The sequence below is a fragment of the Plutella xylostella genome, chromosome 13, assembly GCF_932276165.1.
Source record: "Plutella xylostella chromosome 13, ilPluXylo3.1, whole genome shotgun sequence".
NCBI classification, from domain to species: domain Eukaryota; kingdom Metazoa; phylum Arthropoda; class Insecta; order Lepidoptera; family Plutellidae; genus Plutella; species Plutella xylostella.
The window spans coordinates 5526779-5553908 of NC_063993.1; the positions used below are offsets into that span (position 1 = coordinate 5526779).

At 38.9% G+C, this 27130-nt stretch overlaps 2 protein-coding genes across 2 annotated transcripts; one reads left to right on the top strand and one right to left on the bottom strand.

The window, feature by feature from the left end:
- Positions 1 to 1311: 1311 nt before the first annotated feature.
- On the top strand, positions 1312 to 20245 carry LOC105398055 (tumor necrosis factor receptor superfamily member wengen). The gene is made up of 4 exons (XM_038112292.2): positions 1312 to 1574; positions 6659 to 7079; positions 10948 to 11070; positions 20083 to 20245. Exons 1-4 carry the CDS (start codon positions 1557 to 1559, stop codon positions 20136 to 20138), a joined length of 618 nt encoding a protein of 205 aa, XP_037968220.1. The 5' UTR covers positions 1312 to 1556; the 3' UTR covers positions 20139 to 20245.
- Positions 20246 to 21065: 820 nt separating this feature from the next.
- LOC105398012 (cyclin-A2) lies at positions 21066 to 26829 on the bottom strand. The gene is made up of 7 exons (XM_048625175.1): positions 26436 to 26829; positions 26072 to 26367; positions 25316 to 25535; positions 23702 to 23925; positions 23169 to 23373; positions 22553 to 22869; positions 21066 to 22312 (listed from the first exon to the last, which is right to left on the bottom strand). The coding sequence occupies exons 1-7, from the start codon at positions 26580 to 26582 to the stop codon at positions 22195 to 22197; spliced, it is 1527 nt and encodes a 508-aa protein (XP_048481132.1). The 5' UTR covers positions 26583 to 26829; the 3' UTR covers positions 21066 to 22194.
- Positions 26830 to 27130: the final 301 nt, after the last annotated feature.

The following is a 27130-nucleotide window of genomic DNA, read 5'->3' on the forward strand; positions in this document are numbered from 1 at the left end:
GACACCTGCCCCCGTATTTTGTAACTTTTTGAGAGTTATCAACCGGTGATAATTGGTATCAACTTAGAGACTTATTAACCGAAAACACCAAAAATCTTAGTGAAAGAAATATGCAAGAAGCCTAACAATATATCCTTACATTCAACATAAACGTTTGTGAAATCAGATAAGTCAGTAAAAAGTTATTAATTAATAATGCTCTAAGTTGACAGCCATTTTATACCAACCAACCCCACTCGGAGTTACATAATCCGGGGCCTGGGAAGGGGACCCAGGTAGTGTCGGCCTTTAACCGACTAAAAACCCCATTGTGACAACCCCAAAATGACATTTACTTACTTCCATGCATTTACTTGAAAGTTAGTCTGTGGCACTCGGTGAACTGCGTTCTATATGGTTTAACCATGAATAATTATTCTGATGATAAAAATATGTCATCACTCACTTTGCCTTATCTTAAAAGGTTTTCCCGTGGGGATTCCGGGACAAGGTAACTGAATAATAAACAATAGCCATTTCCCGTTATTCATCACTATGTATGTATGAAAATAATATTTAAGTAAGTACTTAAAAACTTATCAACGGATTATATTCTCTGTGGGGGTAGTAAGTACTGCACCTGGTTCTCTTGAATGAGTTTTGTGATGCCCTAAGGTCTAAGCCAAAGATCTATTATATAGTTACTACGTAATCTAAACTCCCTACCTATGCTTGGACCATTTCCCCAATTTCCCATCACGCTGGCTTGGTTGGTCCACATAACTATAGACTATAGGTACCTACTAGATAGGTAATTCGAGTTTCCCCACAATGTTTTCCTTCACCGTAAGAGCGATGGTATACTTACCTAACTACATTGTATTTAAATTCAAAATAACACATGGTCTCATGTTTTCACGTCAGCGAGCGGAGGGATTCGGACCCGCATCTCTGGCACCAGAAGTAGTTACGCGCTTACCCGAGAAACGTAAAGTAGATAAATAATGTGGTATAGCCGGGTAGTCGTGAGGACTAATGGGGATGGTGGCTGAGAGACGTTGATAAACTATGGCATAACATATTTTTAACCTAAGTAGGTAGGTGCTTATGTACTAGTTAGTTACCTACGTGCGCGATCTTATCTCATGAGTACTGTGTAGGTAAGTATCAAAAATTATGATACAGCCTATAACCAATACGGCACACTGACTACTAGATAACATATTTAGCTAATCCAAAATCGAGTTAGAATCCTGTATTCATAGTAGCGCAGGCGCACGCTCCGCCGCCGCCGCCGCCCGCGCATGCATGGGGGCTCGGAGGAGGGAAAGGGGAACTAATTCGAAGCAGTTGTGAATGAGAAGCGGCCGAGCCAACTGAACCCGACAAAATGAAACTACGGGCTGCGTATTTATAAAAACAAACCGGTATCAACTGTGCTAACTTGCAGCCGTGCTAAATGTGTTTAAGTTCAGTTTGGTGCAATGTTAACGACACTAATAAATGTTTGTAAACGGAAAGTTGGTGAAAGTTGAAAGTTCTATGGAGATGTGCACTTTTATTAGTAAGCAGCGTACATGAATTTAAGGAGCAAGGTATGTTCTCTTGTCCTTAGTTATAAGTAATACTTAGTTAAGTAGTAGTTATGTAGATACAGGAAGATAGCTAAGTAGGTATTGGTAGGTACTTTTTAATTTTTACAGCATAAGGCAAGATTATTTAGATCAAATGTAAAATTGTAGTAGGAAGCTCCAACATCCAATAATATCAGAGATCTTCATTGCCAATAATAACTACCAATCTGTGGTGGTCACCAATCGGTTAAATCGATATGCCCTTTTAAGTTATATCAGCCAATAAGTCAGGCGCGGATCCAGACCTCAAAATAGGTGATGGGCAGGTCGAGGGTAAGTCTAAAAAGCTGGTTTTGCCTCGCCTTGAAGTACTAGGTACCTAATAGCTGTTTTTTTATTAAGTACTTATTTAGATTTTTTTGTATGATAATATTTTTTTGTATGACTTTAGTTTTTGAAAATATTGACAGACAAAAGTCTATGACAACGTAAAAAACTAGACAAAATTCGCATTTAAATGAGGCTGATTTTATCTCGATAGACAAAATAGTTTTTTAGATATTTAGATAGTTAGGTACCTGCCGCTGTTTAAAAGAAAGGCTTTTTTGACTAAACAGTTTTTCAAAGGAGAATGGCCATTTCTCTATGGCGCCATGACCCAGAGCGGCCATTGATGAAACATACACTGATGTGTAGTCCGTGACTACAGCATATACTGGTATTAATTTTATTATTATGAAGCATGGGAGAACGAATATATAGGTGCTGAAAGATCAAGTCTTTCTACTGTACTAGATGTTACCCTCGACCTAAAAATTGATTTTGAAAGTGTTCCCGTGGGAATTCCTGGATAAAAAATTATTTTATGTTACTTCTCGATAACGGGAACTTGAATAGAATGAAATAATTTTTGAAATTGGTCTCTTTATAAAAATAGGTTTCTGAGTGTGAAATGTGCAAAAATAATTATGATATTATTTGCATAAATAAAATCATGTAATACATTTTGTGATGCGCTTTGTATTGGGAATCCCATGATTTAGATTATAAAACTTATTTTTGCGTGTACCATTAATCAAAATCTTATTTAACGAAAAAAATAATTAATTAATTTACTTTTGAACCCTAATATCTCAAGAACCCCATGGTTTAGATTTTTTTAAATATTTTTCCCTGATAATATACATTTTTGTCAATAACTTAAAATAGGTTTGGTTAGTGGCTGCTAACTTATACAAAGCGGGTCAGGTTTCGCCATTCTTCTTTCCTCAATTTTGTCCCTAATACAGAAGGCATAGAGCGGTGGTAGCTCAGTCGGGTGAGAGCGGTGGTAGCTCAGTCGGGTGAGCGCCCGCTTCTCAATTCAATTCAATTCAATTCAAATGGTTTAATCGACGTAAAATTTTACAATTATTTGTCGATAGTCATCTACCACCATTTCACAAAGGCCCCGTCATTGAGAAGGAAAGAAATGGCGAAAGAAACTCCTCGAGCATCTTTTCAACTTTTTCCTTATAATCTATTACAATTTTTACTTATATCTAGTACCTACAATTTTACTTAAGTACCTATATCCATTTCATTTTTTCAATAGCCTTAGCTAAGGTGGACAAGACCACGCGTTTTTGTCGTTTAAATAATCATTTATACTATAGTAAGCTTTACTACATAATGTAGCTTTAACATAATTCTTAAATTTTTGCTCAGTAAGGTTTATTGCTTCATTTGATAATTTATTATAAAAACGTATACAGTTCCCCATGAATGATGTGTTTGTTTTCGAAAGTCTGAGTGTGGGGAAAAGCAACTTATTTTTGTTTCTGGTCTCAATACCGTGAGTGGCTCCTACTTTACTAAATGAATTTAAGTTTTTACGAACATACATAATATTTTCATAGATATATTGGCATGGAACAGTTAGTATACCTATTTCCTTAAACGTATCTCTTAATGAAATTCTAGACCCTAATACATATATGGCTCGAATTGCTCGTTTTTGCAGAACAAAGATTTGATTAATGTCAGCCGCTCGTCCCCACAATAGAATTCCGTAAGACATAACACTATGAAAATAACTAAAATACACAAGCCTGGCTGTATCTACATCTGTTAACTGTCTAATGGTTCTAACCGCATAAGCTGCAGAACTCAATCTACCGGCTATCCTCTCAATATGGGGTCCCCATTGCAACTTTGAGTCAATTGTAATACCCAGGAATACCGTTTCATTTACTAACTCTAGCTTATCGTTATTCAATGTCAAATATGTCTCTACTTGTCTTACATTAGGCAAAGTGAATTTAATACATTTTGTTTTCTTGGAGTTAAGAGCTAAATTATTTACAGTGAACCAATTAGCAACTATGGAAAGAGTACTGTTTGCATTGTCAAAATTGACTTCTTGTCGCTTCAACTTAAATATAAGTGAAGTATCATCAGCAAACAGTACTATCTCACATAATTTATCTACCAAAAACGGTAAATCGTTAACATATACAAGAAACAAGAATGGTCCTAAAATCGAGCCTTGGGGAACACCCATACTGACAGGACAGCCAGCCGAACGCACTCCATTTATGTCAACTAGTTGAGTTCTGTTGCTCAAGTATGATTCCAATAATGTAAGAGCTTTGCCAGTTAGCCCATAATATTTAAGTTTCATAAGTAGAGTGGCATGATCCACACAATCAAATGCTTTCGATAGATCGCAAAATACACCCACAGCATCAAGACGTTCCTCCCAAGCACTAAATATGTGTTTGATCTCAATCAAGAGATGCGGGTTCGAATCCCGACGCTGACATGTACCAATGAGTTCTTTTAACTTAAGTACAATGTATACCATCGCTCTTACGGTGAAGGAAAACATCGTGAGGAAACCTGCATATCTAGATCTAGCACATCTAGATATGTGAACCCACCAACCCGCAGTGGACCAGCGTGGTGGGAAATGGTCCAAGCTTAGGAAGGCAGTTTAGACTTTGGGGATATGCACAAAGGTTCCACTCGAGAGAGCCAGGTGCAGGTACTTACACCCCCACAGAGAATAGAATAGAATAGAATAGAAGGCATAAATTAATAAGTTTCGATGGATGTATGGTTTTACGAGAAAACGGATGTCACTTTTCTACACCCTGAACTTAAATTCAAGCTACTTTTTATTGCGGAATTCATAAGCCAAAGGGAAATCTTTTTCTGCAAACGAAGTGGGTTTAGGGCTCAAAATTAGGGAAGAATTAAAAAATCCGGCCAAGAGCGTGTCGGACACGCACATAAAAGGGTTCCGTAGCCATAAGATGGGCCGACCGCTTGACCCAAAAAAGTCCATACATTACCACTTAGTTAGGGCAACTGCACGTCATAAGTTGGTAGAGTTGTATAAAAATAACTATGTATGATACAGAGTTCGCTATAGTTTTCATTAAAAGTACTTATACTTGGAGGTATACAGATTTTTTTTCTGAATTATATTAATAGTATTTCAAAAGGGGGAGGGACGCTCTAATTATAACTTTGTATTAATATATCTCAACACTGGGGGGTTAGATCCACATGGTATCAAGGCAATTTTTGTTGTATTTAAAGATACCTTTTTAACGATACTCCACACGTTGGGAAAAGTCGATTTTCTTTTCGAATTAACTATTCGCTGTATGGGAGGGGGGGTAAAAAAATATTATTTTTCAGTAATTTAAAAAACCTTTTTTTGGATTATTAGTACCTACCTATACATCTCTCCACAAATTTTCGTGGCAATCGGTGCAGAAAAGGCGGAGAAGGAGCCAGAACGGGCAGACGGACAGTCAACAACAAACAAGGGTTCCTAGTAGACTACGGAACCCTAAAAACCGGCCAAGTGCCAGTTGGACTCGCGCACTGAGGTTTCCGCACTAGTCTACTTACCTGAGATAGTTTTCCTTTTAATTTCGTCATATGTATTGATTTTGACATATTTTTTGGGCCAACCATTTAGCCAGCAGGGGGGACACGGGATACATCAGTGTAACAAAAAAGAGCACTTTGAAGCTTAATGTTTCGTAAAACAATCACTGAATCAAAAAATGTTTTGATCATGCCTATATATTTGTGAAAGACCTATTCAACAATATCCCACATTATCGAAACACCGGGAAAAAAATTGTAATCTCCAATTTACATGCAAATACGCAAAAAAAGTACATTATTAAATTTCTATATCTATACAAAATGAGTTTGATACCTTTACCCGTTTCTGAGAAAGGGGGTGGTGACAGACAGACAGACGGACAACAAAGTGATCATAATAGTTTTCCTTTTTTACTTTTGAGTACGGAACCCTAAAACTAAGAAATGTGTCTGTTTTGCCAAAAAAGCTTCAAAATAACTGAAATATTGATTTATCGAGATCAAAATAGTCTCGTTGTACCTATTATACGTAAACAGTGACTGACGGTCAGAGATGATGATGTCATCATCGGCAACGCAACGTACGGCAACGGTCAGAATCGAAAATTGACATGACAGAAAATTTTATGGTTTTTGAATTCTTTAATAACTATCGGGAGGCTTTTCCAGCTAGGGAAAAAATGACATATGTAACATAACCCGAAATAATCTCATCATTAGGTACTATAAAAAGCCATACCTACCTACAAAGTGATAGAATAACTAAATTATATTATTAAAATCCCGTGGCTTGATATGGCAAGTCATTTAGGTGATGGGCATGCCCATCTTGCCCATATGGGTGGATCCGCGCCTGCAATAAGTAATCGTCCACTGCTGGATATGTAGGTAAACTGTGGACTTTATCATCCTCGCCATCCATACCTAACTCTTATAATTAATATGATAATATACCTAGCACCTAGCACACCATTAAGTCTTCTTAAAATTGTTGAGCAATGAGCATGGCTTACCCCAAAGAGCACCATTGCGTACATATTGTAGTACGTACACAATCTACCTCTACCTGTATAAGGTCTGCCTGTTGGTGCAGCGTATTCGTTGTCTCCACTCGAAATCTAGTCAACAGTCTAGCCCAACAGCATTGATTATTCACCAAATATGACCACCACTGTCTCTAGAGGCTTCAGTTCCATGATAATCAGCAGACACCGTTGCAGGTGATGCTTGAGCGGTCGTGGTGCGTGGTGTGGATCGCCACGCTGTCGCTGGGCTGGGCGGGCGCGGTGTGCGAGCGCGGCCGGAGCTGGTGGGACCGGCGCGCCGGCGCCTGCGCCCCGTGTTCCCTGTGCGACCCCGCGCGCCGCCTAGCCGTCCTGTTACCCTGCGAGCTCCACCGAGACACCGTCTGCCACGCTCTGCAACACATCGACATCTTCCCGCCAACTGAATCCAATGACACAAGTGACTATGAGTACTCGAGTGACTATGACGAGGAGTATGTGGACAGTGAGCCGTGGGGGCAGTGGCCGGCGCTCACGGTGGCGGCTAGTGGGTGTGTGGTGTTCTTTGTGGTGGTGTCGTGTCTGACGCTGCACCACGCCAAGCAGTGGAGGATACTCAAGCAAGCGCTCAAGTCAGGTAAGCGCTTTATTGCTACTGCTGCTGCTGATAGGTCTAAAATACATCTAACTACTACCATGCAAAAATAATCCAAAAAAACTAAAATAATAAAACTAAGTAACTAAATTAGCTAGTTAAGTAAATGAAACGTAAATCATATCAGTCAATTTATTACAAGTAGGTACATTAATAAGAAAAAACACTTTATAGTAGTAATTCGCCTTCCTATTTCAGACCTACCTTAGTCTGGCTACAGTCTATCATCAAGTGTTATCATCATAGCTGAAACATTCACCATAAATATTTATATATTTTAAAACCTGAAAACATAATTAACTATGTTAAACCTCAAACTGTATACCAATCTGTAACATAACTGTAGACAATCTAGCCTACTGGAAATCTGACGTATATGCCTCGAATCAATTTTTATTTGATTTGATTTGATTACAACCAAACTTAACTAATGTTTTAGGAAACTTTTCACCCACGTGATTCCTTGATGGGATGATTAGAAACTGCAAGTTTAATCAACACAATTAAGTTAGAATGGAAGTACTTAATAAAAACTGAAGACGTTATGTAGGAAGTTTGTTTGATATAAGTGTGAGTACTCTTATAAATAACTAACGACAATAACGACCCCCGTTACCCGGGTATGTAACTACCTATATAGGTTACCTACCTATAGAAATATCCTTCAAAAGGACAAAGTTGTTTACGAAACCAAATAGTTAGTTTATTATGCGACGATAATATTCCTTTATAATGTAGCTTCAAAGTCACGACGTAACAAATACACAACTTATAATTCAAGAGAAGATCCTTGCGACCTCCTCATTTCGAGTCGAAGTCTGTTCAGCATACCAACGAGCCCTCTTACGACCCAACACGAATTAACTGATCATGTTTTAAACAAACAAATCAATATTGAAATGTAAAAGTTTTGGAAAATACGTTGGAAAACAGAAATGCGTGCTATGTTAATAGATTAGCAGTGTAAGGTCTGAGATTGAAGAGAGGTTTTTAACTTAGGTACGTAAGTTGTGGTTAGTAGAGTGTCTTGACAAATATTAATAAAGGTTCTCTTTGCACTTCATACCATCGCGTCGGTAGGTAATTCATTTGTACTTTTAACCAAAAATACTTCCACTGTTTATCTTCTTAATAATCTGAAAGTACAAAAGGTACGTACATTGGGAACGCAGTGGCCCAATAGCTGAGCCTTGAGGAGCACCATTGCAAAGTACGTATTTCTGTTTTACACAAAAAATGTTTATTAGGTACTTTGGTAACTACTGTGAAGATAACCGCCTACCCTATGCGGTGGGCAGAATAATCCTCATTAAATAATAGAATAAATATACCAATAGTGATGGTTTATATAGTAAAAATACTTATACACTACTTACATCCTAATCATATAAATACAGGCCCGCGTCGGCGTAAGTTTTTTTTTAAATCTTACGGACCCAAAACATCGGCCGATCTACGACGGGTAGCGTGTAAACCAGGGATGCACAGACTTATCAAGACTAGGGGCCACTGGGACAAATTATGAACTGATGGCGGGCCGCTAGAAGTATAGCTAATTAAAGACAATAAAGAATTTATAATGATGTTCAAATTTAAAAATAATTTAATTGCTAGAAGCGTGGCACTGAATAGTGCTTACAATTGTTTTTTTATTTATTTGGCTGAAATTTACATGTACAACTGCTTCCAAACATTCGTTTGCAAGGCGGATTAAAATTTTTTGTCGATTTAGTATTGAAAATGTATGTTCACAATTTCACATATATGGTACAAATTTCAGAGCAGAGTTTATACGCAACTCTTTGTATGTATTTTTATCAATGCAGCGGTAAGCTCAGCAATTTTCTTTCGTTGAAGTTGTTGCGTAAATCATGGTCGTTTTGAATTTTGTAATTTTTTTACTGCATAGATATAGCTGAACATAAAAGAGTAGAGAATAATTGAGGGCGTGGCAATCTAAGAAAGTGGCCACACTATTATAGTATAGAAAACGGACAAAAGTATCACGATACTTTAGCAGAAAAAATCAAAACGAGAAATGTTTCAAATATTTACTAATTATAAAATGCCACTTTTTGGGGAGATTTATGTTAAGAGAAGAAATTAGTAGGGGAGAGGGGGGTAGTCTTGAATGAATTTCATTAAATCAAATCAACTGTAACTTTTATTTCATCGTGTATTTCATAATGTTTTTTTTGCACTGAATGTCTTTTTGTTGGTTATCCCATTATACATTTACATTTACTATAGGAGAAAAGTGATAGTATCACACATCGATATTTTATTACATTTTTTTTTTGCTCAGGAAAAAGTTTAAATGTGCCCCGGCAATTCTTCTAAAACTGTGTTTACCGATTTTCCTGCAACAAATTATTTAATTGGTCAGAAAGGCAGTGACTTGCAAATTATTATGTCTGGGGAATTTATACCGACTCACATATTCTTACACATATTTTTACAATAGGTACTCTAACACGGAGAGACCGACACACATAGACACCTACAGCTGTAAAACTTATCGATACCCTTTTTGAGTCGGGGGTTAGTAAAAAAGTATCTAGACCTGATGTTTTAACAACATTAGCATCCAGACCCTGATGTCATGTAACGTTTGACACTAGTATTTTCTAACCTCTATAAGAATAACAAATACACATTGAAAGGCATTCTATTACATCAAAATAGTACTTTTTTACAAGAAATATAAGCAATGTATGTTAATGGTTAGAAATGAAGTACCTACTCACCAGTATAAAACGCTGCTCTTTCATAAACATCGTATATATTGACTAATACTTCTCCAGCCTCATTCTCCGCCAAACATCGTAGGTAAACGCTGTAAATCATCTGTCTAGCTTCGCTGCGAATGGTTTTATTCATTTTCACTTCGTGAACAAACTCAACAATCCCCAAAACTCCAAAATTAAGCAAAATTCGATTTGTTTATACAGGAACAGGGCGAGTTTGACATTCAAACCATAGAAACAGACCACAAATCACAAGTTTTTTTTTATTGCCAGGTTTAAATCTGTTTAGTTCCAAAAACATTAATCTCTACTCTTTTGTGTTCAGCACCCATTTTTAAGTTCCAGGAATCCTTTTTTGCCAGAAAAATTCAAATTTTTTCTTCTTATTAAATTAAGAAATCGTTCCAGTGTCAGTCAAATTCACGACTTAGCCACTTTATTTCTGAATAATGCAATAAAGCTCTATATTCGCTTTCGATGTCATCAAGGAACTGTTTGAATTGCCTGTGATTGAGTACTTTTCAAACATATTTTTTTAGAATTAAATATTATTTGAATGTACGACAATTATTTTTGCCGTCGGCGGGCCACCAGTATTCGATCGGCGGGCCGCATGCGGCCCGCGGGCCGCGGTCTGTGCATCCATGGTGTAAACAATACGGTTTGTTTTAACATGTGCGTTACTAATTTTGCCCGCTTGCCCGCCCGCGTAACAATAGCCAGTCTAACGGAGTATAATGCACTCTTTGTTCTTTTAAACTTTCAGCAATTAATGTCAGCCTTTCATGTCTTTATTGACTAATGTTTTGGTAGCCGATGTTATTGGGTTACGTCCCAATCAGTTGAAGTCATTGCAATGAAAGAATTCCTTTTATCGTGCTAGCTCACTGAAACTTTCAGCTACTTACTATACATAACACACGCACCTATATTAGAGGGATGTCTTGATAATATACCATCTTTTATAAAAGGTCTAGTGTTTTTGTTAGGTATGGCTACTAAGCAAAGCATAGGCCGAAGATGCATTACCTACCTAACTAACCTTAGAAATAAAAATACAAATAATGTTTTAAAATATCGATAGAAATATGTATCGGTTTCAGATGTCCAAGATTTATCAGCCAAGCTGAGACTGATGGAGTCGGGCGCGGAGCCGCCGGTGGACCCTGCGCGGGCCACGGACCACATCTACTGCAACATACACGTCACCAAGGAGAACCTATTAGGTAAGACTAGGATACTCTGGGTAGTTACGAAGACATGGTGATATAAACATCTGGGTATATTAATTCTCTCTTGCCCTGTACTGGCAATACAGTTCAAGGCGAGATGCCAGCAGCGTTGGACAAAGGCCTATTTTGTTTTTATTGGGCATCTACTCATAAACCATGTTTGTGTACATTGCACTACAAGCGTTCCTTATCTGCGGTCGCATGCCCCTAGTTGGAGTATATTTGTTTACGCAACGAGCCCGGCTCGGGCGTCTGGCCGGGTGAACCCGAGATTCCAAAACTGGCGTCGCGCCAGTCAAGTTTAAAATACTGTTTTGCGTGGGACGCCATGAACGTCTGGCGCCGGACGCCAAACACTTTTTATTTATTTTCCATCAACATTACCTACGCTTTGGAGGTCTAGTAAATAAATACTACGATATGTTGACTCCTCGAGTTGAGGAATACTGACTTCGAGTTATCTAGTCGCGGAGATCTCGGCTAGATGCGGCTGCCGAGAATGCAAGCGGATGTGCCACCTGCTATCAAAGCAATCCAATTCTGTCACAGGATATCATACCATGTGCTGTGTTGCAGCCAGTTTTCTATTCCCATACTACTCGTGGTTGGTGCTAGGCTAGTCGGAATGGTTGCACGTCGACACATAGGTAGACGATCGAAATTTTAATCGCCTGTCCCAATCGTACGTTGCGGTATCTAATACTTTCGAATTGCAACACAATATGGCACTATACAGAAGATACAGTTAGTCGACGTGCCCAATAATGTGTTAATTTTGTTAGCGGCTCGGCATTTCGGCCTGAGTGATCCAGTATGTAACCTACGTATGACCTCAAAGTTTAATTCAGGATTTTATGTAGGTTAGGAAAGAAGTAATTCTGGAACTTCGTGACGTTACGGCTTTCACTGCTGGTGTTTGAGCGCAATATTAACAAGTGGATGCGTTTAATATTCCGGTGGACTGATTGAAGGGACGCACGTGTGGGGTGCTTCATTACCAGTGATTTGTAGGTGAGTCCTGTCGGCCGATAGCGGTCGCTTCCGCGGCCCTTCACTCGCGCCGCGCCGGGGCCCACTTCCTGCTGCACCTAATATTTGACAACATCAATCAATAAATACACGCCCTAACAGGAGTAATGAACCCCACAAGGGCGTACCCAGGATTTCAGCTAGGGAGGGGCAGCTCATACCTGTTTCATTTTGCGCAGAGTAGGTAACACGTTTTTAATTCCCACTTGGCAGGAAAATTTACGTTTATTTTATCTTCTAGCCCTTTCGAACCTGAGTGATACATGTACGGTGGTTTTTGTAATTTTTTTTTAGCGTTAGGTACACTTATTTCGCCCCTTTGAACCGAAACGCATCGTTTGTCCATATTGTTTTTAATGACTAAAAAAATTGTGGTTGATAATGGGTTGATATTTGAAGTCAGTTTGCCGGTGACAGGCGACAAAAGTGCCGGCGTACATTGATCCTGACACCGGGCGAGTAAAGAAATTAATGTTATTTTGCAGTTGAAGTTATTTATCTTTAGGTACATATTTTTTTTGCTACAATATTATACCTATTACATTCTTATTTGTTGTAAGCATAGTAATGTTTGCAATACACAATGATTCTATGATAATATTTGTTCGACAAAACAGCTACGCACAAATGTGCAGTTCAGGTTCAAAACGTACAACCGCACAAAATTGCATTAGGTAGTATTTTATCATAATAATTGTACTTCTTGTACCATGAACCAACAGCCAGGGTCCCAAACACGTGGAAGGAGTTCATAGGGCCGAATTATTAAAAAATAATTGTAAGTATATTAAATGTGACACCAACAGCCATATATATTCCCTGGGTACACTACATAATTCCGAATTACTTTTTTACGAATATGAAAATAACGATTTTTAAATTTTCGAATTTCATAGTTCCGAATAATTCACAATCCCGAATTTTAAGTTTCCGAATAACGAAAATCACGAATAGTTTATAAACTAAATTTCAAACAACACATTTATTAAAATGACGAAAGTCAATTTTCCGAATATTATTATTTCGATGTTTCAAAAGTACGATTTTTTATTATATCGAATTGTTAAAATTACGAATCCCGAAGTTTTAATATTCCGAAAATACAAATTCCCGAATGTTTCTTAGTTAACAAGAAATGGTTATATGAATAATGCAGCATAATGCGTATAAAAAAAAATATTTTTTAAGCTATATTATGTGAAACGCTCCGCTCCGCTTCGCTGCGCTCCGCTTTGTTTTTCGATATCTATGTGCACCTAACACGCTCCTCCTCGCTTTGCTCGTCGTCGCACCTATCTTTAGGTTTAGGTCCTAAGGTTTTTAAGTTTAAACACCATAAAAATCCTAGCAATTGTTTTGCTCTATATTTGAAACGCTCCGCTCCGCTTCGCTGCGCTCCGCTTTGTTTTTCGATATCTATGTGCACCTAACACGCTCCTCCTCGCTTTGCTCGTCGTCGCACCTATCTTTTGGTTTTGGTTCTAAAGTTTGAAAGACGTTTATGTTTTTTGTCAAAATCACGAATTATCATATTTCCGATCGGGATTTGACTTTTTCGTGATTATAATAAATCGGTATTTTATTTTTCGTATATTAAAGTAATCGCATTTTTTAACATTCGTATATTTAACAATCGTAATAACAATATTCGTGATTATAATATTCGAAATTATAATTTTCGTGATTATTATAATTCGGTATTTAAAAAAATCGGTATTGCAATATTTCGTAAATTACATATTCGGGGTTATCAAATTCGGAAAAAAGTTTTTCGGAATATTTGGGTGTTCCCATATTCCCTGCTTAGATTATACAAGTAAACGTAGCAGTAAGGGGGCAACATGTCATGAGATACTATGGATGGAGAGGTATTCTACAGCTCTCAGGATAATCGAGTTATTGGTCAAGATCCCTATAGATATACAGCGTGTTGCAAAAAGGGTATACTAAGCCGAAAGGGGGTGACCCAGGGGGCCATCCTGAACAACTTTTGTTCTACGAGTTTTGAAAATTCACGAAAACAGCAAAAATTTACATTTACTTGAATAACTTTGAAAATAGCCCCCCTTTGATGGTATTTTATGTATTTAATAAAAAGTATTTGAAATAAGCTAAAAAATGATACCAAAACCGTATCTGTACGTCGAGGCAGTCAAGAATTATTGAAGTTCAAAACACACCTAACGGGGCTCATGTAAGTTGATTTCATTTACAATCAGAACTCTTTCACTCAATGGATTGCTACCAGTGGCGGCTGCACCTCAAGTGCGCTCGTGCGACGCACTACCATTTAAAAACCTTCTAAATATGTAGGTACCTTCCTTCTTCCTATACCATACTAGGTACCTACGTCTGCAAAAAAAAAATGTCCGTAATACCTACCCTAAACATAAATTACATATATCTGATTATCGTTACAAGTTAAATTAAATCGAGCTGGCCCATTTTGATTTCTACTGCAAAAGAATTAGATCTTATTTTTGCTTGAACAAAAACGGCCTCGTGCGCTCGGATTGTCGCACGGGGCGAGCTCCTACATGTAGTATGAAACAGGATGGAAATCGCCCGGCGCGTGAGACGGAAGATGCTCAGTACAAACTGTATGCAGTTCTAGGATAAATTCGTGCGCCGCACGCGACCGGAAATTGCCGAAATGATACGAATGACGCCACGGGAGGCGCGGGCGGCGGCCTTGACCGGTGGCGTGACCTACGAACGATGCACTTATCATGTCATTCTCACATAGACCTGTGTCGGTCGATTATTTTTCGTGACAGACGTGGATCGCGAGCCACGGGCGCCGCGATTGGATCGTGAGCACCTGATCGTTTAATCGAATCAGACAGGCGAATAGAAAAAACAAAAATTCCGCAAAGTAACTTCTATTTCTATGGAAATAAAACCTAATTAGGTTTCGCGACTTACGCTAAATGCGTTTTGCGACCACAGACATCATTATTTTTTTTTGTTGTCAGGTTTAAATCATTGTTGTATTTTGGAAAACACTGAAGTTTTTTGTTTGAACCGTTGGAACAAAGAAAATTTCCATAGCCCAGATTACCCATTTTTAAAAATACTCGTAACATAACATCACGCAAAAATTTCATCAATTAAAATTGATTCTTATTTTTAATCCATTAAAACCCCATTTTGTCTATGTTTTTAATTGGGTTACTCGATCGCGGGTCGCGGGGTGGGTGTTCTGTCACCGCGGCACCCGGCACCCGGCACCCACACACACTCGCCGGTCACCGGTCGTCGCGTGAGCACGGGGATTCTGTTTGTGTAGGCGCTGGTCTCTGGCGATCGAGTCTTTGAAATTTTAGCGATACGATCACGCTCGCGTTTTTGGTGATTGGATTAAAGTGATTCTATCGCTCGTGACCGACACAGGACTATTCTCACAGTTCAGTTTCACCTTTCGCGCGCGAATACGTAATTAATTTGTTACTTATTAACTAAGAAAGTAGTACAGATTTCGTGAGTGTGTATGTCAGTGTGTGAGTGAAAATGAGTGCAAAATACAATATTGACTTCATAAAAAGCAATACTTAGGACATTTCAAAATAGACTGGACATTAAATCTGCTGGGCCGCCTCGGCCTTTTCTCATCTTAAAACAGGAGTGCAAAACGAATTTTCTAAAGTGAAATGTACCTACAATAAAAAGAAATGGTTATGTGGATGTGAGAGACTAAATGCTTTATTTTGCTTTCCGTGTGTTGTTTTCGTTTCGGCGGAGAAGCAATTTCGCGTCAAAAAAGGAATAAGGTATAATATACTTATATGTATATTTTTTTACTTCTAATTGTAATAATCTATTTTTCTTCCAAAATTTACTAAACCCATAAAGTGCACCACCGGGTATCTGAGGCACCAGCCGCCACTGATTGCTACCCGAGCTGCGGCGCTCCGTTAGGGCCAGGCCACAACACTTCATTGCGACGGCGCATCCCAAAAATCTGCGACAGTAATCAAGCATTTAGTATGGGAAAACTACCAAAACAGTCGCAAATTTTTGCTATGCGACATCGCAACGCGGTGTTGTGGCCTCGCCCTTAGGCGTGTTTTTGAACTTTCAATATTTTTCATAAAAATACCATCAAATGGGGGCTATTTTCAAAGTTATTCAAGTAAATATAAATTTTTGCTGTTTTTTTTGTCAAAACAACTAGATTAGTTGCTTGTAACTTATTTTATGTAACTTATTAGCAATTTTGCATATTTTTATTGGATAGAGATGACTTTTTGCGGGTAAAATAATTTTATTTCATGTTCGTGAGGCGTTTAAATCTCTACATATGATTTTTTATGAAAACTAAGTATCTAAAACTTTCAAATGGCTGCTATTTCTAGAATATTGAGATTTGACCCCGGGGTGTTTTCTCGATGAAATCACTCGTAGAATACACCCTTAGTTTTACGGGTTCGAAAAACAACAAATTGTTTTTTTTAACATAGGTATGATAGAAAAAAAACTCAGGTTCGAGAGGGCTAGGGGGGGGCAGCTGCCCCCCCCTGCCCCTACCTGGGTACGCCCATGAACCCCAATGTGCTATTCGACAGGAAACCTAAAGGTTCGCTGAGGTAGAGAGGGATTTTCTCGGAACTGACCTAGAGATACGATCGAGGCAAGGGGGGTTCCAGTATATTTATTATGCGGTGAGCGCGTGCCGTGGGATACAGATCATGCGAACACCGCGGGGACGGTTGATGAACTCGGATTTCGACGTATTGATAGATAGAAGCCGGCACATTGGACACTATACCTGCTCCGGACCCTTTCTATCTTTATCTTCGGACCACATAAAAACTTTTTTCGCCTGTAAAAAGTAGATTACTTTTTAGAAAAATATTATTTTATTTAGATAAACACATTTATTAGATACATATCCTATATTAGTCACCAAGTTTTCAAGTTAATCCCTAGAGCTTTGGTTTCCTATAGCTTATAGGACCTCATAGGTACCTATAGCCTATAGCGTATAGCGTCCGTAAAGGCGAAAATTTCGCGTCATAGAGCAACTTTTAAGAATACCTAATATAAAGTAAGAGTACCTATTTATTGAAAAAAAATATCAGCAAATAAATAGTTAATTATCCGAAATGGCAAAGGTTAGAAATAGCACCCAATTCAAAACTTTCCGCAAATTACGGTGGATTGACGCGCATTTCGCATCCGTGTTTTGAAGTTTACGTTGAAGTCGATGAAGACATAAACAAAAGGCCTGCGTATTGCTTTTCAATAACCAGCACGCGCCGAGCCAAAATAAACACCAGTTATTAACTGAAGCTCTCGTCGGAATAGCCATGAATAATGGCGTGGAAGTCTGAGAATAGACCACATTATTACACGTCGTTTTTACTTAGGTCGAAACTTATAGAGAATAGCTTATTGTGGGGGTTATCTATCCTCGTAGGGGGTACAAAATTTAATTAAAGAGACCAAATAGCGTTAATGATTTTTTATACTTCTCCTCATGGTAGTAGATTCTGACTTGACTGTTTTTACATGGGTAAACCGTGAAGAGAATTCATTATTGCGGGAATGTCTTCTTGTAGGGTCCCTTAATTACTTACCAAATTTCAACAACAAATAGTAATTTGACCGAATACCAAATATTAGGCGAGTGATCCAGTGCATTACGTCCGCTTCCACATTTGTTCGAGGCGCTAATGCTAGGGATACATAAAAAATCTCAGGGCGGATGCGGAGAAGTGAAAACGTGCGTCACAACTGCCCCAATTTCTAGCTAGGAAACGGTTATGCGGTACGCTTCCGAACCGATGTTAATTATGTGCAGCCAATTATAATATAATACACCCACTCCACGCCTGGAGCTGAAAGATATCGATTCACTTTATGGCGTTACTCGTTAGTCGATTAATGGGATATGAGTACGAGTAGTAAGTATAGGTATTATCGTTCCTTATGTTTTGGCACCATTGAAGTAAAGACGATTAACCCTAATCGGTACATAAACCTACTCAATAGTCGTTCGTAAATGATCACACCAACTACTAGTTCCCTGCTGGAACTAACATTATCTAATATGCAAATGATTTCACCAATACGCCAACATAATAATCGTAAGATCTCCATGAGAGCTTCGCAATATGGCGCGCGTGCTCGGCATAGGAAGCGAACATCCATTTAAGGCTCCGGAAGTTGATCGGTGCTGCCATCGAACCCTCGGCTACGCTGCCCGCCTCCTTAACATGCTGTGCGTATGCGTATCCCACAGCCGCCGCTGGTAGCTTCCGAACAGTTTACTTACCACGTGGCTTTACTAAATTCATGTAAATAGGGTTAACTGCGAGTAGTCAGAGTACATATCTCCCTGATGCCATGCATTGGTAGGTGTAGGTTTTACTTTACATGAAGTTCGAGATTAATAAAACGACGATTGTTGCATTGTTGGTAACTTCAGTAAGTAAACATATTTGGCAGTGAACAGATGTAGGTACTTCTTGATCAAGATAAGCGTTTAACATTCATTAAGTGTTCAATGCTAATCGCTGCCAAACTTACAAGGCCTTCGGAGGATTCCATTTGATATCACGCTAGCTGCATTGCCTCTCTGGACACGCAAGACTAATAAAAAGTGCATTCGAATCGTTATTAAATCTTATAAGGTGTGAGGCATATTTAACGACGTTCAGTTGTTAAATCTATTATTGTACCCTACAGAGAATAATATAACTGATGCTCTCAACTATTGGTTAAATTTTTTTGGAGTCACAGCTTTATATCTTCACAAGTGTACAGCGAAGATTTGGGTATTCATTAAATTATCTACTTACTTAATTACCTTGCGTCTTAGGCAAGATACTTCTGTCTTACGAGTTGTTTCAGTGGAAAGATTCTCGAGAAAAAGAGCTTTTACAAAAATGCGTCGATTTATGTTTTATCCATACGAAACCGTATCAGAATGTTAACAATATCTTATACATAATTAATACATCAACCAAGTCTTAAACCAAGCTTACGAACACTACAGCTAATAGCATTAAATCCGTGTAGTTACTAGCCAGTGATTTATGAGTGTTCCACTCCGCCTCTCGCATCACAAGTACTTGGCCGATAGTAAATAAGATCCAAATTGTGTCGTCTCGCCGCGCCGCAGACGCAAAGACAACACCGCGACTCTTTGAAGGTTAAACTCATCACTGAAACTTCCAGGAACACTCAAAAATAGACCGTGTGCGCCGCGTTCTTGCAACTCTTGAATTAGCCCTGTTTACATAATATTTAGATACTTAGGTAGGTACTTACTTACTATGTTGCCAGTTTTCATAATGCAAGTGGTTTAGCTACGTAGGTTTCTAGACAAAAATGCTACCTTCCATAAAGTACATAACTATACATGTAGGTTTTGTAGTTTTAAAAATCTGAAATGTTGCTGCTGTAAGCTTCTTTCTTCTTCTAAAACTGACCCGGTGACAAACACTAGAGCTAGACTAGTGGTTCGTCATCGTAGTAAGAAGATTGGCCAATCAGATTAGCGTCAGTCGCTGACATGTCGAACTTGTATAAGAAATATACTTCACTCGGCCAGGCCCCTTTCGTGCAATCGCTGTAAGTTCATAATTATGATGTTTAAGAATTTCCTCAATTCATATTTATATATGAACTTATAATAACATAACCGAGTGGGGTCATTATGATTTCTGCGACAGTTTACGACAGTCCGCGAATAGTATCGGCAGCTGGGAGCATTCGGAATGCCAATGCGCACACGCACCCGCCGTAAATTCAAATATGGACGCAACCAACCGCAATTAGCATCGACGGTTTGAAAAAAGAACTTTTTGTTTTGCAAACGGCCAGCCCTAGTTGCCTAGGTAACGCTAGTTACTAGTTATTATTCTGTGGCAAAGGTCAATGCAAGATTTTTTTAAACGATATTATTTCCTTGGTAAACGTTGGTGCATTTTTTCTGAAGTACATACTTAACGTATTTTCTAATTGTTTCAGGTGCTCCAATGAGTAAGAAGGGCAACGTGTACACTCAAGAGAAGCCCTGTTCCTGAACCACCGATGATGAAACTTCAGTACAAATGCTACAGAAACCTCGCAGGCGCGGGGATACCATGTTTCTTTCAGTTACTATCCTAATTAAAGAAACTATTTAATTTTAGTAGAGTTGTACAACTTATTTCACCTACCTAGAAATTATCTGAAACAGAGAAATTTGAGTGCACATAATCTTTATCTCTGAGTGCGGCGATAGAGATACTTATCTAGTGTAGTTTTCAACTTTACAGTCTTCTGGGACAGATAAATCTGACCCCTCTCAGTACCGTTGGTTCTCTAGAGTAGTCGGGTTTCTCTGACTCAGACTATACCCACATACAAAACTTTAGGTGCTGTAGCCTGACAACTAATTCCATTAACATATAAGTTGCATAATGTTGCAAACTAAAAAAATAACTAGTCTATGAACCAGCTGTTCCAAATCAATACGGCCGTGAACATCTGTAAGTTCCCCCGTTAATCAAACATGTAGCAACTCAAGTATCACAGACAATAAGATAATTTACATAACGACGCACCGACAGCGGCGCGACTCTGGCTGAATGAGCGGCTTTATTTACCCGCTAGCGCACTGTCACTGCCCGCGCCCCAAATAGATACACCGTGCCCAGTCTAGAGCCGATCTAGATGCTGATTAATGAAGAGTATCCTACTTTACAGCTTTGATATAAGATTTAAAGTCTAATGGATGCTGGTAAGAGTACGGAAGGAAGCCATTTTTCACCGTGTCGGTGCAGCACCTGGTTCGCGCTGGCTCAGAGCCACGAGTGTCGACTTTATTAATTACACCATCGCGATAGGACATTCCGCGCAGGAAGCTAGGTTGGACACTAACCTATCTATTTATCTGCTAGTTTATTCCCGTTTGCCGCTCAGAAGACATCATCAATTTTGAGACCGTTGATTGAAATAAAAGACATAAATTATTTCACTTTCAATATATTATTAATATAGGTACATACTTACCCTCCATTCACAAAAATGGTGACAAAATAATGATAATATTATATTAAATTACATTAAAAACTACTTACCAACATTAAAAACATACCTTATATCTCAAAAATAATAATTTACTAACAAATATACTTGAAGTGTATCAATCCACCAAGTGTTACTTCACAGTAAAGTATTTGGATAGAGTCTCATTCCTACGAATAAGTAAAAAAGCGTAAGTTAACTGCCATTTCGCAAGTTATCGACGAATGAGCTCGCACAGAGGTAGCGTTGTTCGTTTGTTGCCTAATTATTTTAATTTTCTAATGTTCAGTACCAATATTTGTTTAACTAAATACAAATTACTTTAATGAATCACATTAAATTTCATCAAGTGTTGGTCCACTTAAAAATTACAAATCACAATTTTATCTACACACTATGGATTTTGAAATGTTAAGCAGTTTTTGATTTGCAGATTTCAAAATGAACGCTCACCGGCATGACAGAATGATTTGTAGCGTCGTTTTTTGGCAAAATTATGATTTCATGAAACTGCTATTCAACCCCTTTGATAAAGTTACAAAAACATTATCATTAGGGCAGGGTTTATCTAAAAGGCACTGTGTTTTGGTCCATCAAAGGTGTTACTTATAAGTTAAAATGATTCGACGCCAGAGCTATCTGAACTTATTTAAATTTAAACTAAATTGAATTACGATAAATCTGTACAAAATGATGGTTAGTTTGCTCACTTGTCACAATCAGACACGTTGGCACATTGTGTCTGCTTCATTTCCGCGGGGAAATTGTTATTCACTAAAACTAAATAGTTCAACAATTCACACTAACATTCCTACTTGACGTAACCTACGTAAGTTTAACAAACATACAGATTAATATCTAATTATTGTCTTCAAATTGAGCGTTTGATTTGGATACTGAATGATACTTAGTGAGATTATCAGTCCTATTTTCATCAAATTAGAGCTTCAACAGATAAAATTCAACAACAATAATATCGATCCTTAATTAATCCGTTCGCTTCGCGTACATCTAGTCAGGAATGCGTTGTTAGTTCTTACCGTGTTGTTTCCTGTGCCTAGTCTGTGGTCTCTAGGTGGGCCGGGCGGGCTCGGCGGGGCGCGCGTCGGGCTTGGCGGCGGGCGCGGGCGGCGTGTACTTGGGCACCGCGAACATGGGACGCGGCTCCACGGTAGATACGCCCTCGAATCTGTTGGACAAAATATCGGTGGTTTAGTCAAGGGTAGTAGCTACGTGAGGGATTGAGATGAGTGCGTCACGGAATCTATGAAATTTTTAGTAAAAACGATAACTTATTTATTTACAGACACCGCCGACCATGTAAGGTAATTATAGAATTATGAAATTATACTTTTTCATTAACTGCATAGTCGCATAGTATGTATGCTAACACTGAATAATCTATGCAGAGTTGAAAAACAACACTCACTTGTTATTCTTGAACTTCTCCGGTATCGCCTGGTGCGCTTGCAGTGGGGCGTGAGAATGCGTCCTCGCCAGCTCCTTCATGCAAGCCTGGAGATCAGCAGCCTCGTAGCCCGAGCACCGCTCTAGCGCCGGCGGCCATGCCACGGCTATACACTCCGGCAGAGGCAGCCTGGTCTCTGGCAGGTCGGACGTGGCTTCTGGGTCGCAGTGGCGGCAGAGCAGGCAGTGGCGAGCGGTGGCGAGTGATGATGCCGCGATGATGGAAGGCTTGTATTGCAGGTACGGGTCCGCTTCGAGGAGGGATAGCTCGGCTATGTACTGTGGAGGTTAGGGTGGGACTGGGATTAGATATGGTTTTAGGTGACCTCATGTTAGGAATTTCATAAGATAGATGTCCAACAGTGATGTTAATTAAATGAACCTAGAAACTCTATCAAGTCTCCTATGAAACGAAAATAAGCGTTGTCGAATCAGCACATCCATCTCGGCTATAAAATGTGTCAATTCAGTATATTACCATTATGGCAGCAAACGGAAATAACACCTCAACCTTGTCCCTAATTTCAGCACTGGACGATTAGTAGCTGACTGTTCCGCAAAAACTACCAAATACTAACCGCAGCCAAATGGAACGTCTTCTTGGACAGCCCATTGGAGATGCAGTAGTGCGACAAGAAGGCGAGCGCGGTCGGCGTGGAGAGGTCGAAGCTCAGCACCTTCAGGATCAGGTGCTCCATGCGAAGTACTTCGCGCTTCGTGTACGTGTCGTCGGTTATGTACACGAACTCGCCCACTTCGGGAGGGTAAACTTCTTCGTATTTGCTGTTGGGGTGGTAGGGTTGGTGGTGAGTGGAGTGGTATATGGTAAGTTTTGTGTACATGATGGTTTGTTGAAGGGCTATAAGAAAAAGCACAACAATTCGAATTAACATAGGATAGGTGTGTAGATGTCGTATGACAACTAATTAAGGTTTTTCGCAGGGCAGAAATAAACTCAATTAAACCTTAAATTTTGATGAAGTACCTATTATAATTTAAAAAAGTAAGCGAATTTCAAAATAAACCAGTACATAAAATGCTTCCAAAAATTTCCATTTCATTTCAGTGTGACTAGCAGACTTTTCTCTCTAGAATCAAAAACCATACTCACGCAGCAATAAACGTAGCAGCCGTCCCCACCAGCTGCAACTTGGCCCTCAGCACACTCATATAGCTCAGGAAGCGGTCCACATAGGACACGGCCAGGTGCAGCGTCTCGCTCTGCTGCGAGTACTCCTCGCACACCTCGGCGAGCCAGTCCACGAGGATGGCGCGCATGCTGTGCGTGATGTCCGGCTGCTTGCGCATGTAGCGCGGGTTGGCGCGGTGCTTTATCTGGTGGAGGAGGGGTTTTTGTATTGTAGATGAAATTAGGGATATGGGTGACATGGAGGTAGGAGGTTTAAATTTAGCAATGTTTGAAAAGAGCTGGTAGTAAAGCATTCTTTAGTGATCTTTTAGTAACAAAAACTGTACTTAAATGAACAAAGAGCTAGAACAAGTAATGAATGCTTTAAACTTCAAAGCATTCTTTTCTTGTTTGACCTGAGTAGTTGCCATGGAAGTAATAATACAACAGGAATTCAACTCACCAAAATGATTCAAACAAAAATAGACCTAACGAATTCACCTTAAGATTTATATTTGAAGTGAAGGAGGCCGCGAGCCGATAGAGAGGGTTACCACAGAGCCCTTCCTCTCTTTCTAACAATTGCCAGGATTTAGTTGTGTAAACTTTAGTAGATTTTGTACGAAGAGAGCTATGCAAAAAAAATATTAAATTAATTCATAGACTACTGTATATCATATCATTTTCAAAATCAAATTTATAATGAATCATTAGAAACATGTAATTTTAATGAAATATTTGGTATTTGTATGAATAACAATTTCATAAAAAATATTAGTAGTTTTTCTAAATACTTTACGACAAGACCGAAGTTGTCAAGATGACGGATGACATTTATACTGTTGTGAGAGACGTTATGGTTAGGGTGACCATTCATTCGTACTTTTGAATCACTTTCCATTAATTAGGACCTGTTTCATTCAACTTTTTGTTTTATTTTATACCTAAGTATCATTAGGTATTATTGTGGCTGTTATCTTATAAGGCTGGTAAAGAGTTATGAGCTTTTGATTTTTTTGGTGATAGATATGAGTATTATAAGATAATTTATCAAGCTTAAAACCGGCGGAAGCACTTAGGTTGAGATATTTTTTTTGAAATCTTATGATTTTCATCAACTAGACTATGTAAACGGAACACCCACAGAGTAAACACGTTTTAGGTACATAGTACCTACATTGCAATCGAATTATTCGAATAATAGGTGACTTTGAGACCATCGACACCTATTCGCGACATGATAGATTAGAAGTGATGTCTCATGAATTACCTAAAATTATGGTCACCAAAAATAGAAAGAGATGGAGGGTTCCGTGCTGACTATCTCTGTCGGCTCGTTTTTTTGGTACAGTGCGCATTCCTGTTGTATTATTACTTCCATGGTAGTTGCTTTAAAATTTAAAGAAAGTACTTTAGGTCGATTTACAAAAAACAAACGAACATAGAGCTAGAGCTAGAACATCAAAAGAATGGTGAACAATGCTCAATCAACCTTTTGATTTTGTTGTGAATGGTCAAAATACAGTAACATGTTGTGTTATAGCAAAGCAGTACAGCAAATTATAGTCTAAATAAAGAGAAATACTAAATTATTACCTCAATCTCCCGCATGTACTCGTAGATGTCCTGCCGATACTCAACAACATGGAAGAACATCTCCCGGTCGGTCTGAGCCGTGGTGGTGTCTTCCTCGTCATCATCATCGACAATATGGCTTTCATTCTTAGATATTGACATCTGAGAGAGAATGCTCGAGTCATGGACAACGGACATCGGAGATTCAATCGCTGCATTCTTCTTCTCTTGTAAGGGCAGTCTAAGAAGCAGAAAGTGGCATTATTAACCTAGATGTCACAGTTGCTAAATAGTTTTACCTATACATTACCTATCATTAAACAAGTGAAATTTCAAAAAATACAGACACATGGAGAATTGTTTCTTTTTTAGCAATAGCAACATATTTTCATCCCATTACCGTAGTCCCCAATATTGATCTGGATCTGGATCAGTGAGGCCCTCCCTACTGTAGTATAATCGAATTAAATTATGCTGGCTGTATGTCACCTTATTATGAAGGTAAAATAAGGCCAGATAGATTATTATATGCACTTTACACCATAGATATAACTATGGATTTCAACTTCCAGTTATAAGGTTGAAACCATCCGATGTTACTAGACCCATGTCTGATAGAGTGTAAAGACAAGACTATAATTATGTTTGCATGGTAATATTGAATTCAAATTCTCACATACTAAGTACAAACCAGTACAAAGTACTAATGGGCAAGCCACTCCCGACTTGCACTGTTGAGGTTATGTCCACAAATAACCAAGTTGCTAAGTAACTAACCTGACAACAGATGTTTCCTTGGGTCGATCCGCCTTCTCTTGCTGGGCGCAGACGGCGCGGGAATTCTCGGCCGCATTCTGGAACAAGTTCTCCTTCTTGTTGTTCTCCTTCACGACGAACTTGAAGGTGGTCTGTTTCTTGGAATCTGGCTCTGCCGCGGCCCCCGGCTTGTTGTCTTCATACACGCTGAAGGCGCGAAACTGCGCCACGGGGGGCACGATGTTCTTCTCATTGTTAATCTGACGAACAGTCCTGTTCTCATCCTGAGCTTTGCAAGGAACATTCGCCAACCCAGGCTGAAATAATGCACGTTGTTGTAAAACAATAACAAAAGCTTAGCTGAGAACTAATTCGAACAACTTACCAGTTTTAGGTTCCGGTTTTGGTTGCACGCGAACTGGCTAAGGTCTCCGAGGGCGCGCCGCTGGGAGGCCGAGAACACGTCCGCATTATCCTTCCTGAGCCCCAAAGCAGCGTTTTCTTGATCTTCGTGAATTCTGAATGATGCCATTGCCCTTTGCTTCCGTAAACACACCTAACGGATAGCAGATCGACCAAAAACGTGGGCCGCGGAGGCTGATATGGCAACCAAAACGGAAGTACGCGCTAATATATCAAATCAAGAACACATTTTGTAAATAAAATTGCGTGTAGAACTTAAAATGTGCAGCACACCCTCAAAAAATATTAGCGTCAATCAACGGACAAAAACAGACATTTTTGGTGGTTCAGCTGTTGCAGTTTACGTTAATCCGTTGTCTATGGTATTTAAACAACTAGCCAATGGAGTCGCGGCATTTTTGACAGTATTGTCTATGGTTGACAGGTAAAGCATCAATACATGTTTATTTGGCGAAAAAATAGCCCACCATACACATAATCGAGCTTATTTTATCTATAAACGCATTCGAAATAAGAGAGAGGAGGTATAAATGGACCTCATTGATTTTATTCAAAAAGCGTATTTGTTTAGGAATATTAAATTCTTCCTAAAGATTTTTTGAGACTTTTCTTATTATGAGATCTTATTGCGGACCTTACCTTACATTTTGTATCTGT

Bases quoted from the DNA above. Each gene is read 5' to 3' on its own strand.
- LOC105398055 (XM_038112292.2), top strand. The intron at 7,080-10,947 runs GTAAGCGCTTTA...TATCGGTTTCAG, and splicing joins CAAGCAAGCGCTCAAGTCAG to ATGTCCAAGATTTATCAGCC. The intron at 11,071-20,082 runs GTAAGACTAGGA...TAATTGTTTCAG, and splicing joins CACCAAGGAGAACCTATTAG to GTGCTCCAATGAGTAAGAAG.
- LOC105398012 (XM_048625175.1), bottom strand. From the start codon at position 26,582: ATGGCATCATTCAGAATTCACGAAGATCAAGAAAACGCTGCTTTGGGG. The intron at 23,374-23,701 runs GTGAGTATGGTT...CCACCCCAACAG, and splicing joins GCTGCTACGTTTATTGCTGC to CAAATACGAAGAAGTTTACC. The intron at 22,313-22,552 runs GTGAGTGTTGTT...TTTGTCCAACAG, and splicing joins GAGAAGTTCAAGAATAACAA to ATTCGAGGGCGTATCTACCG.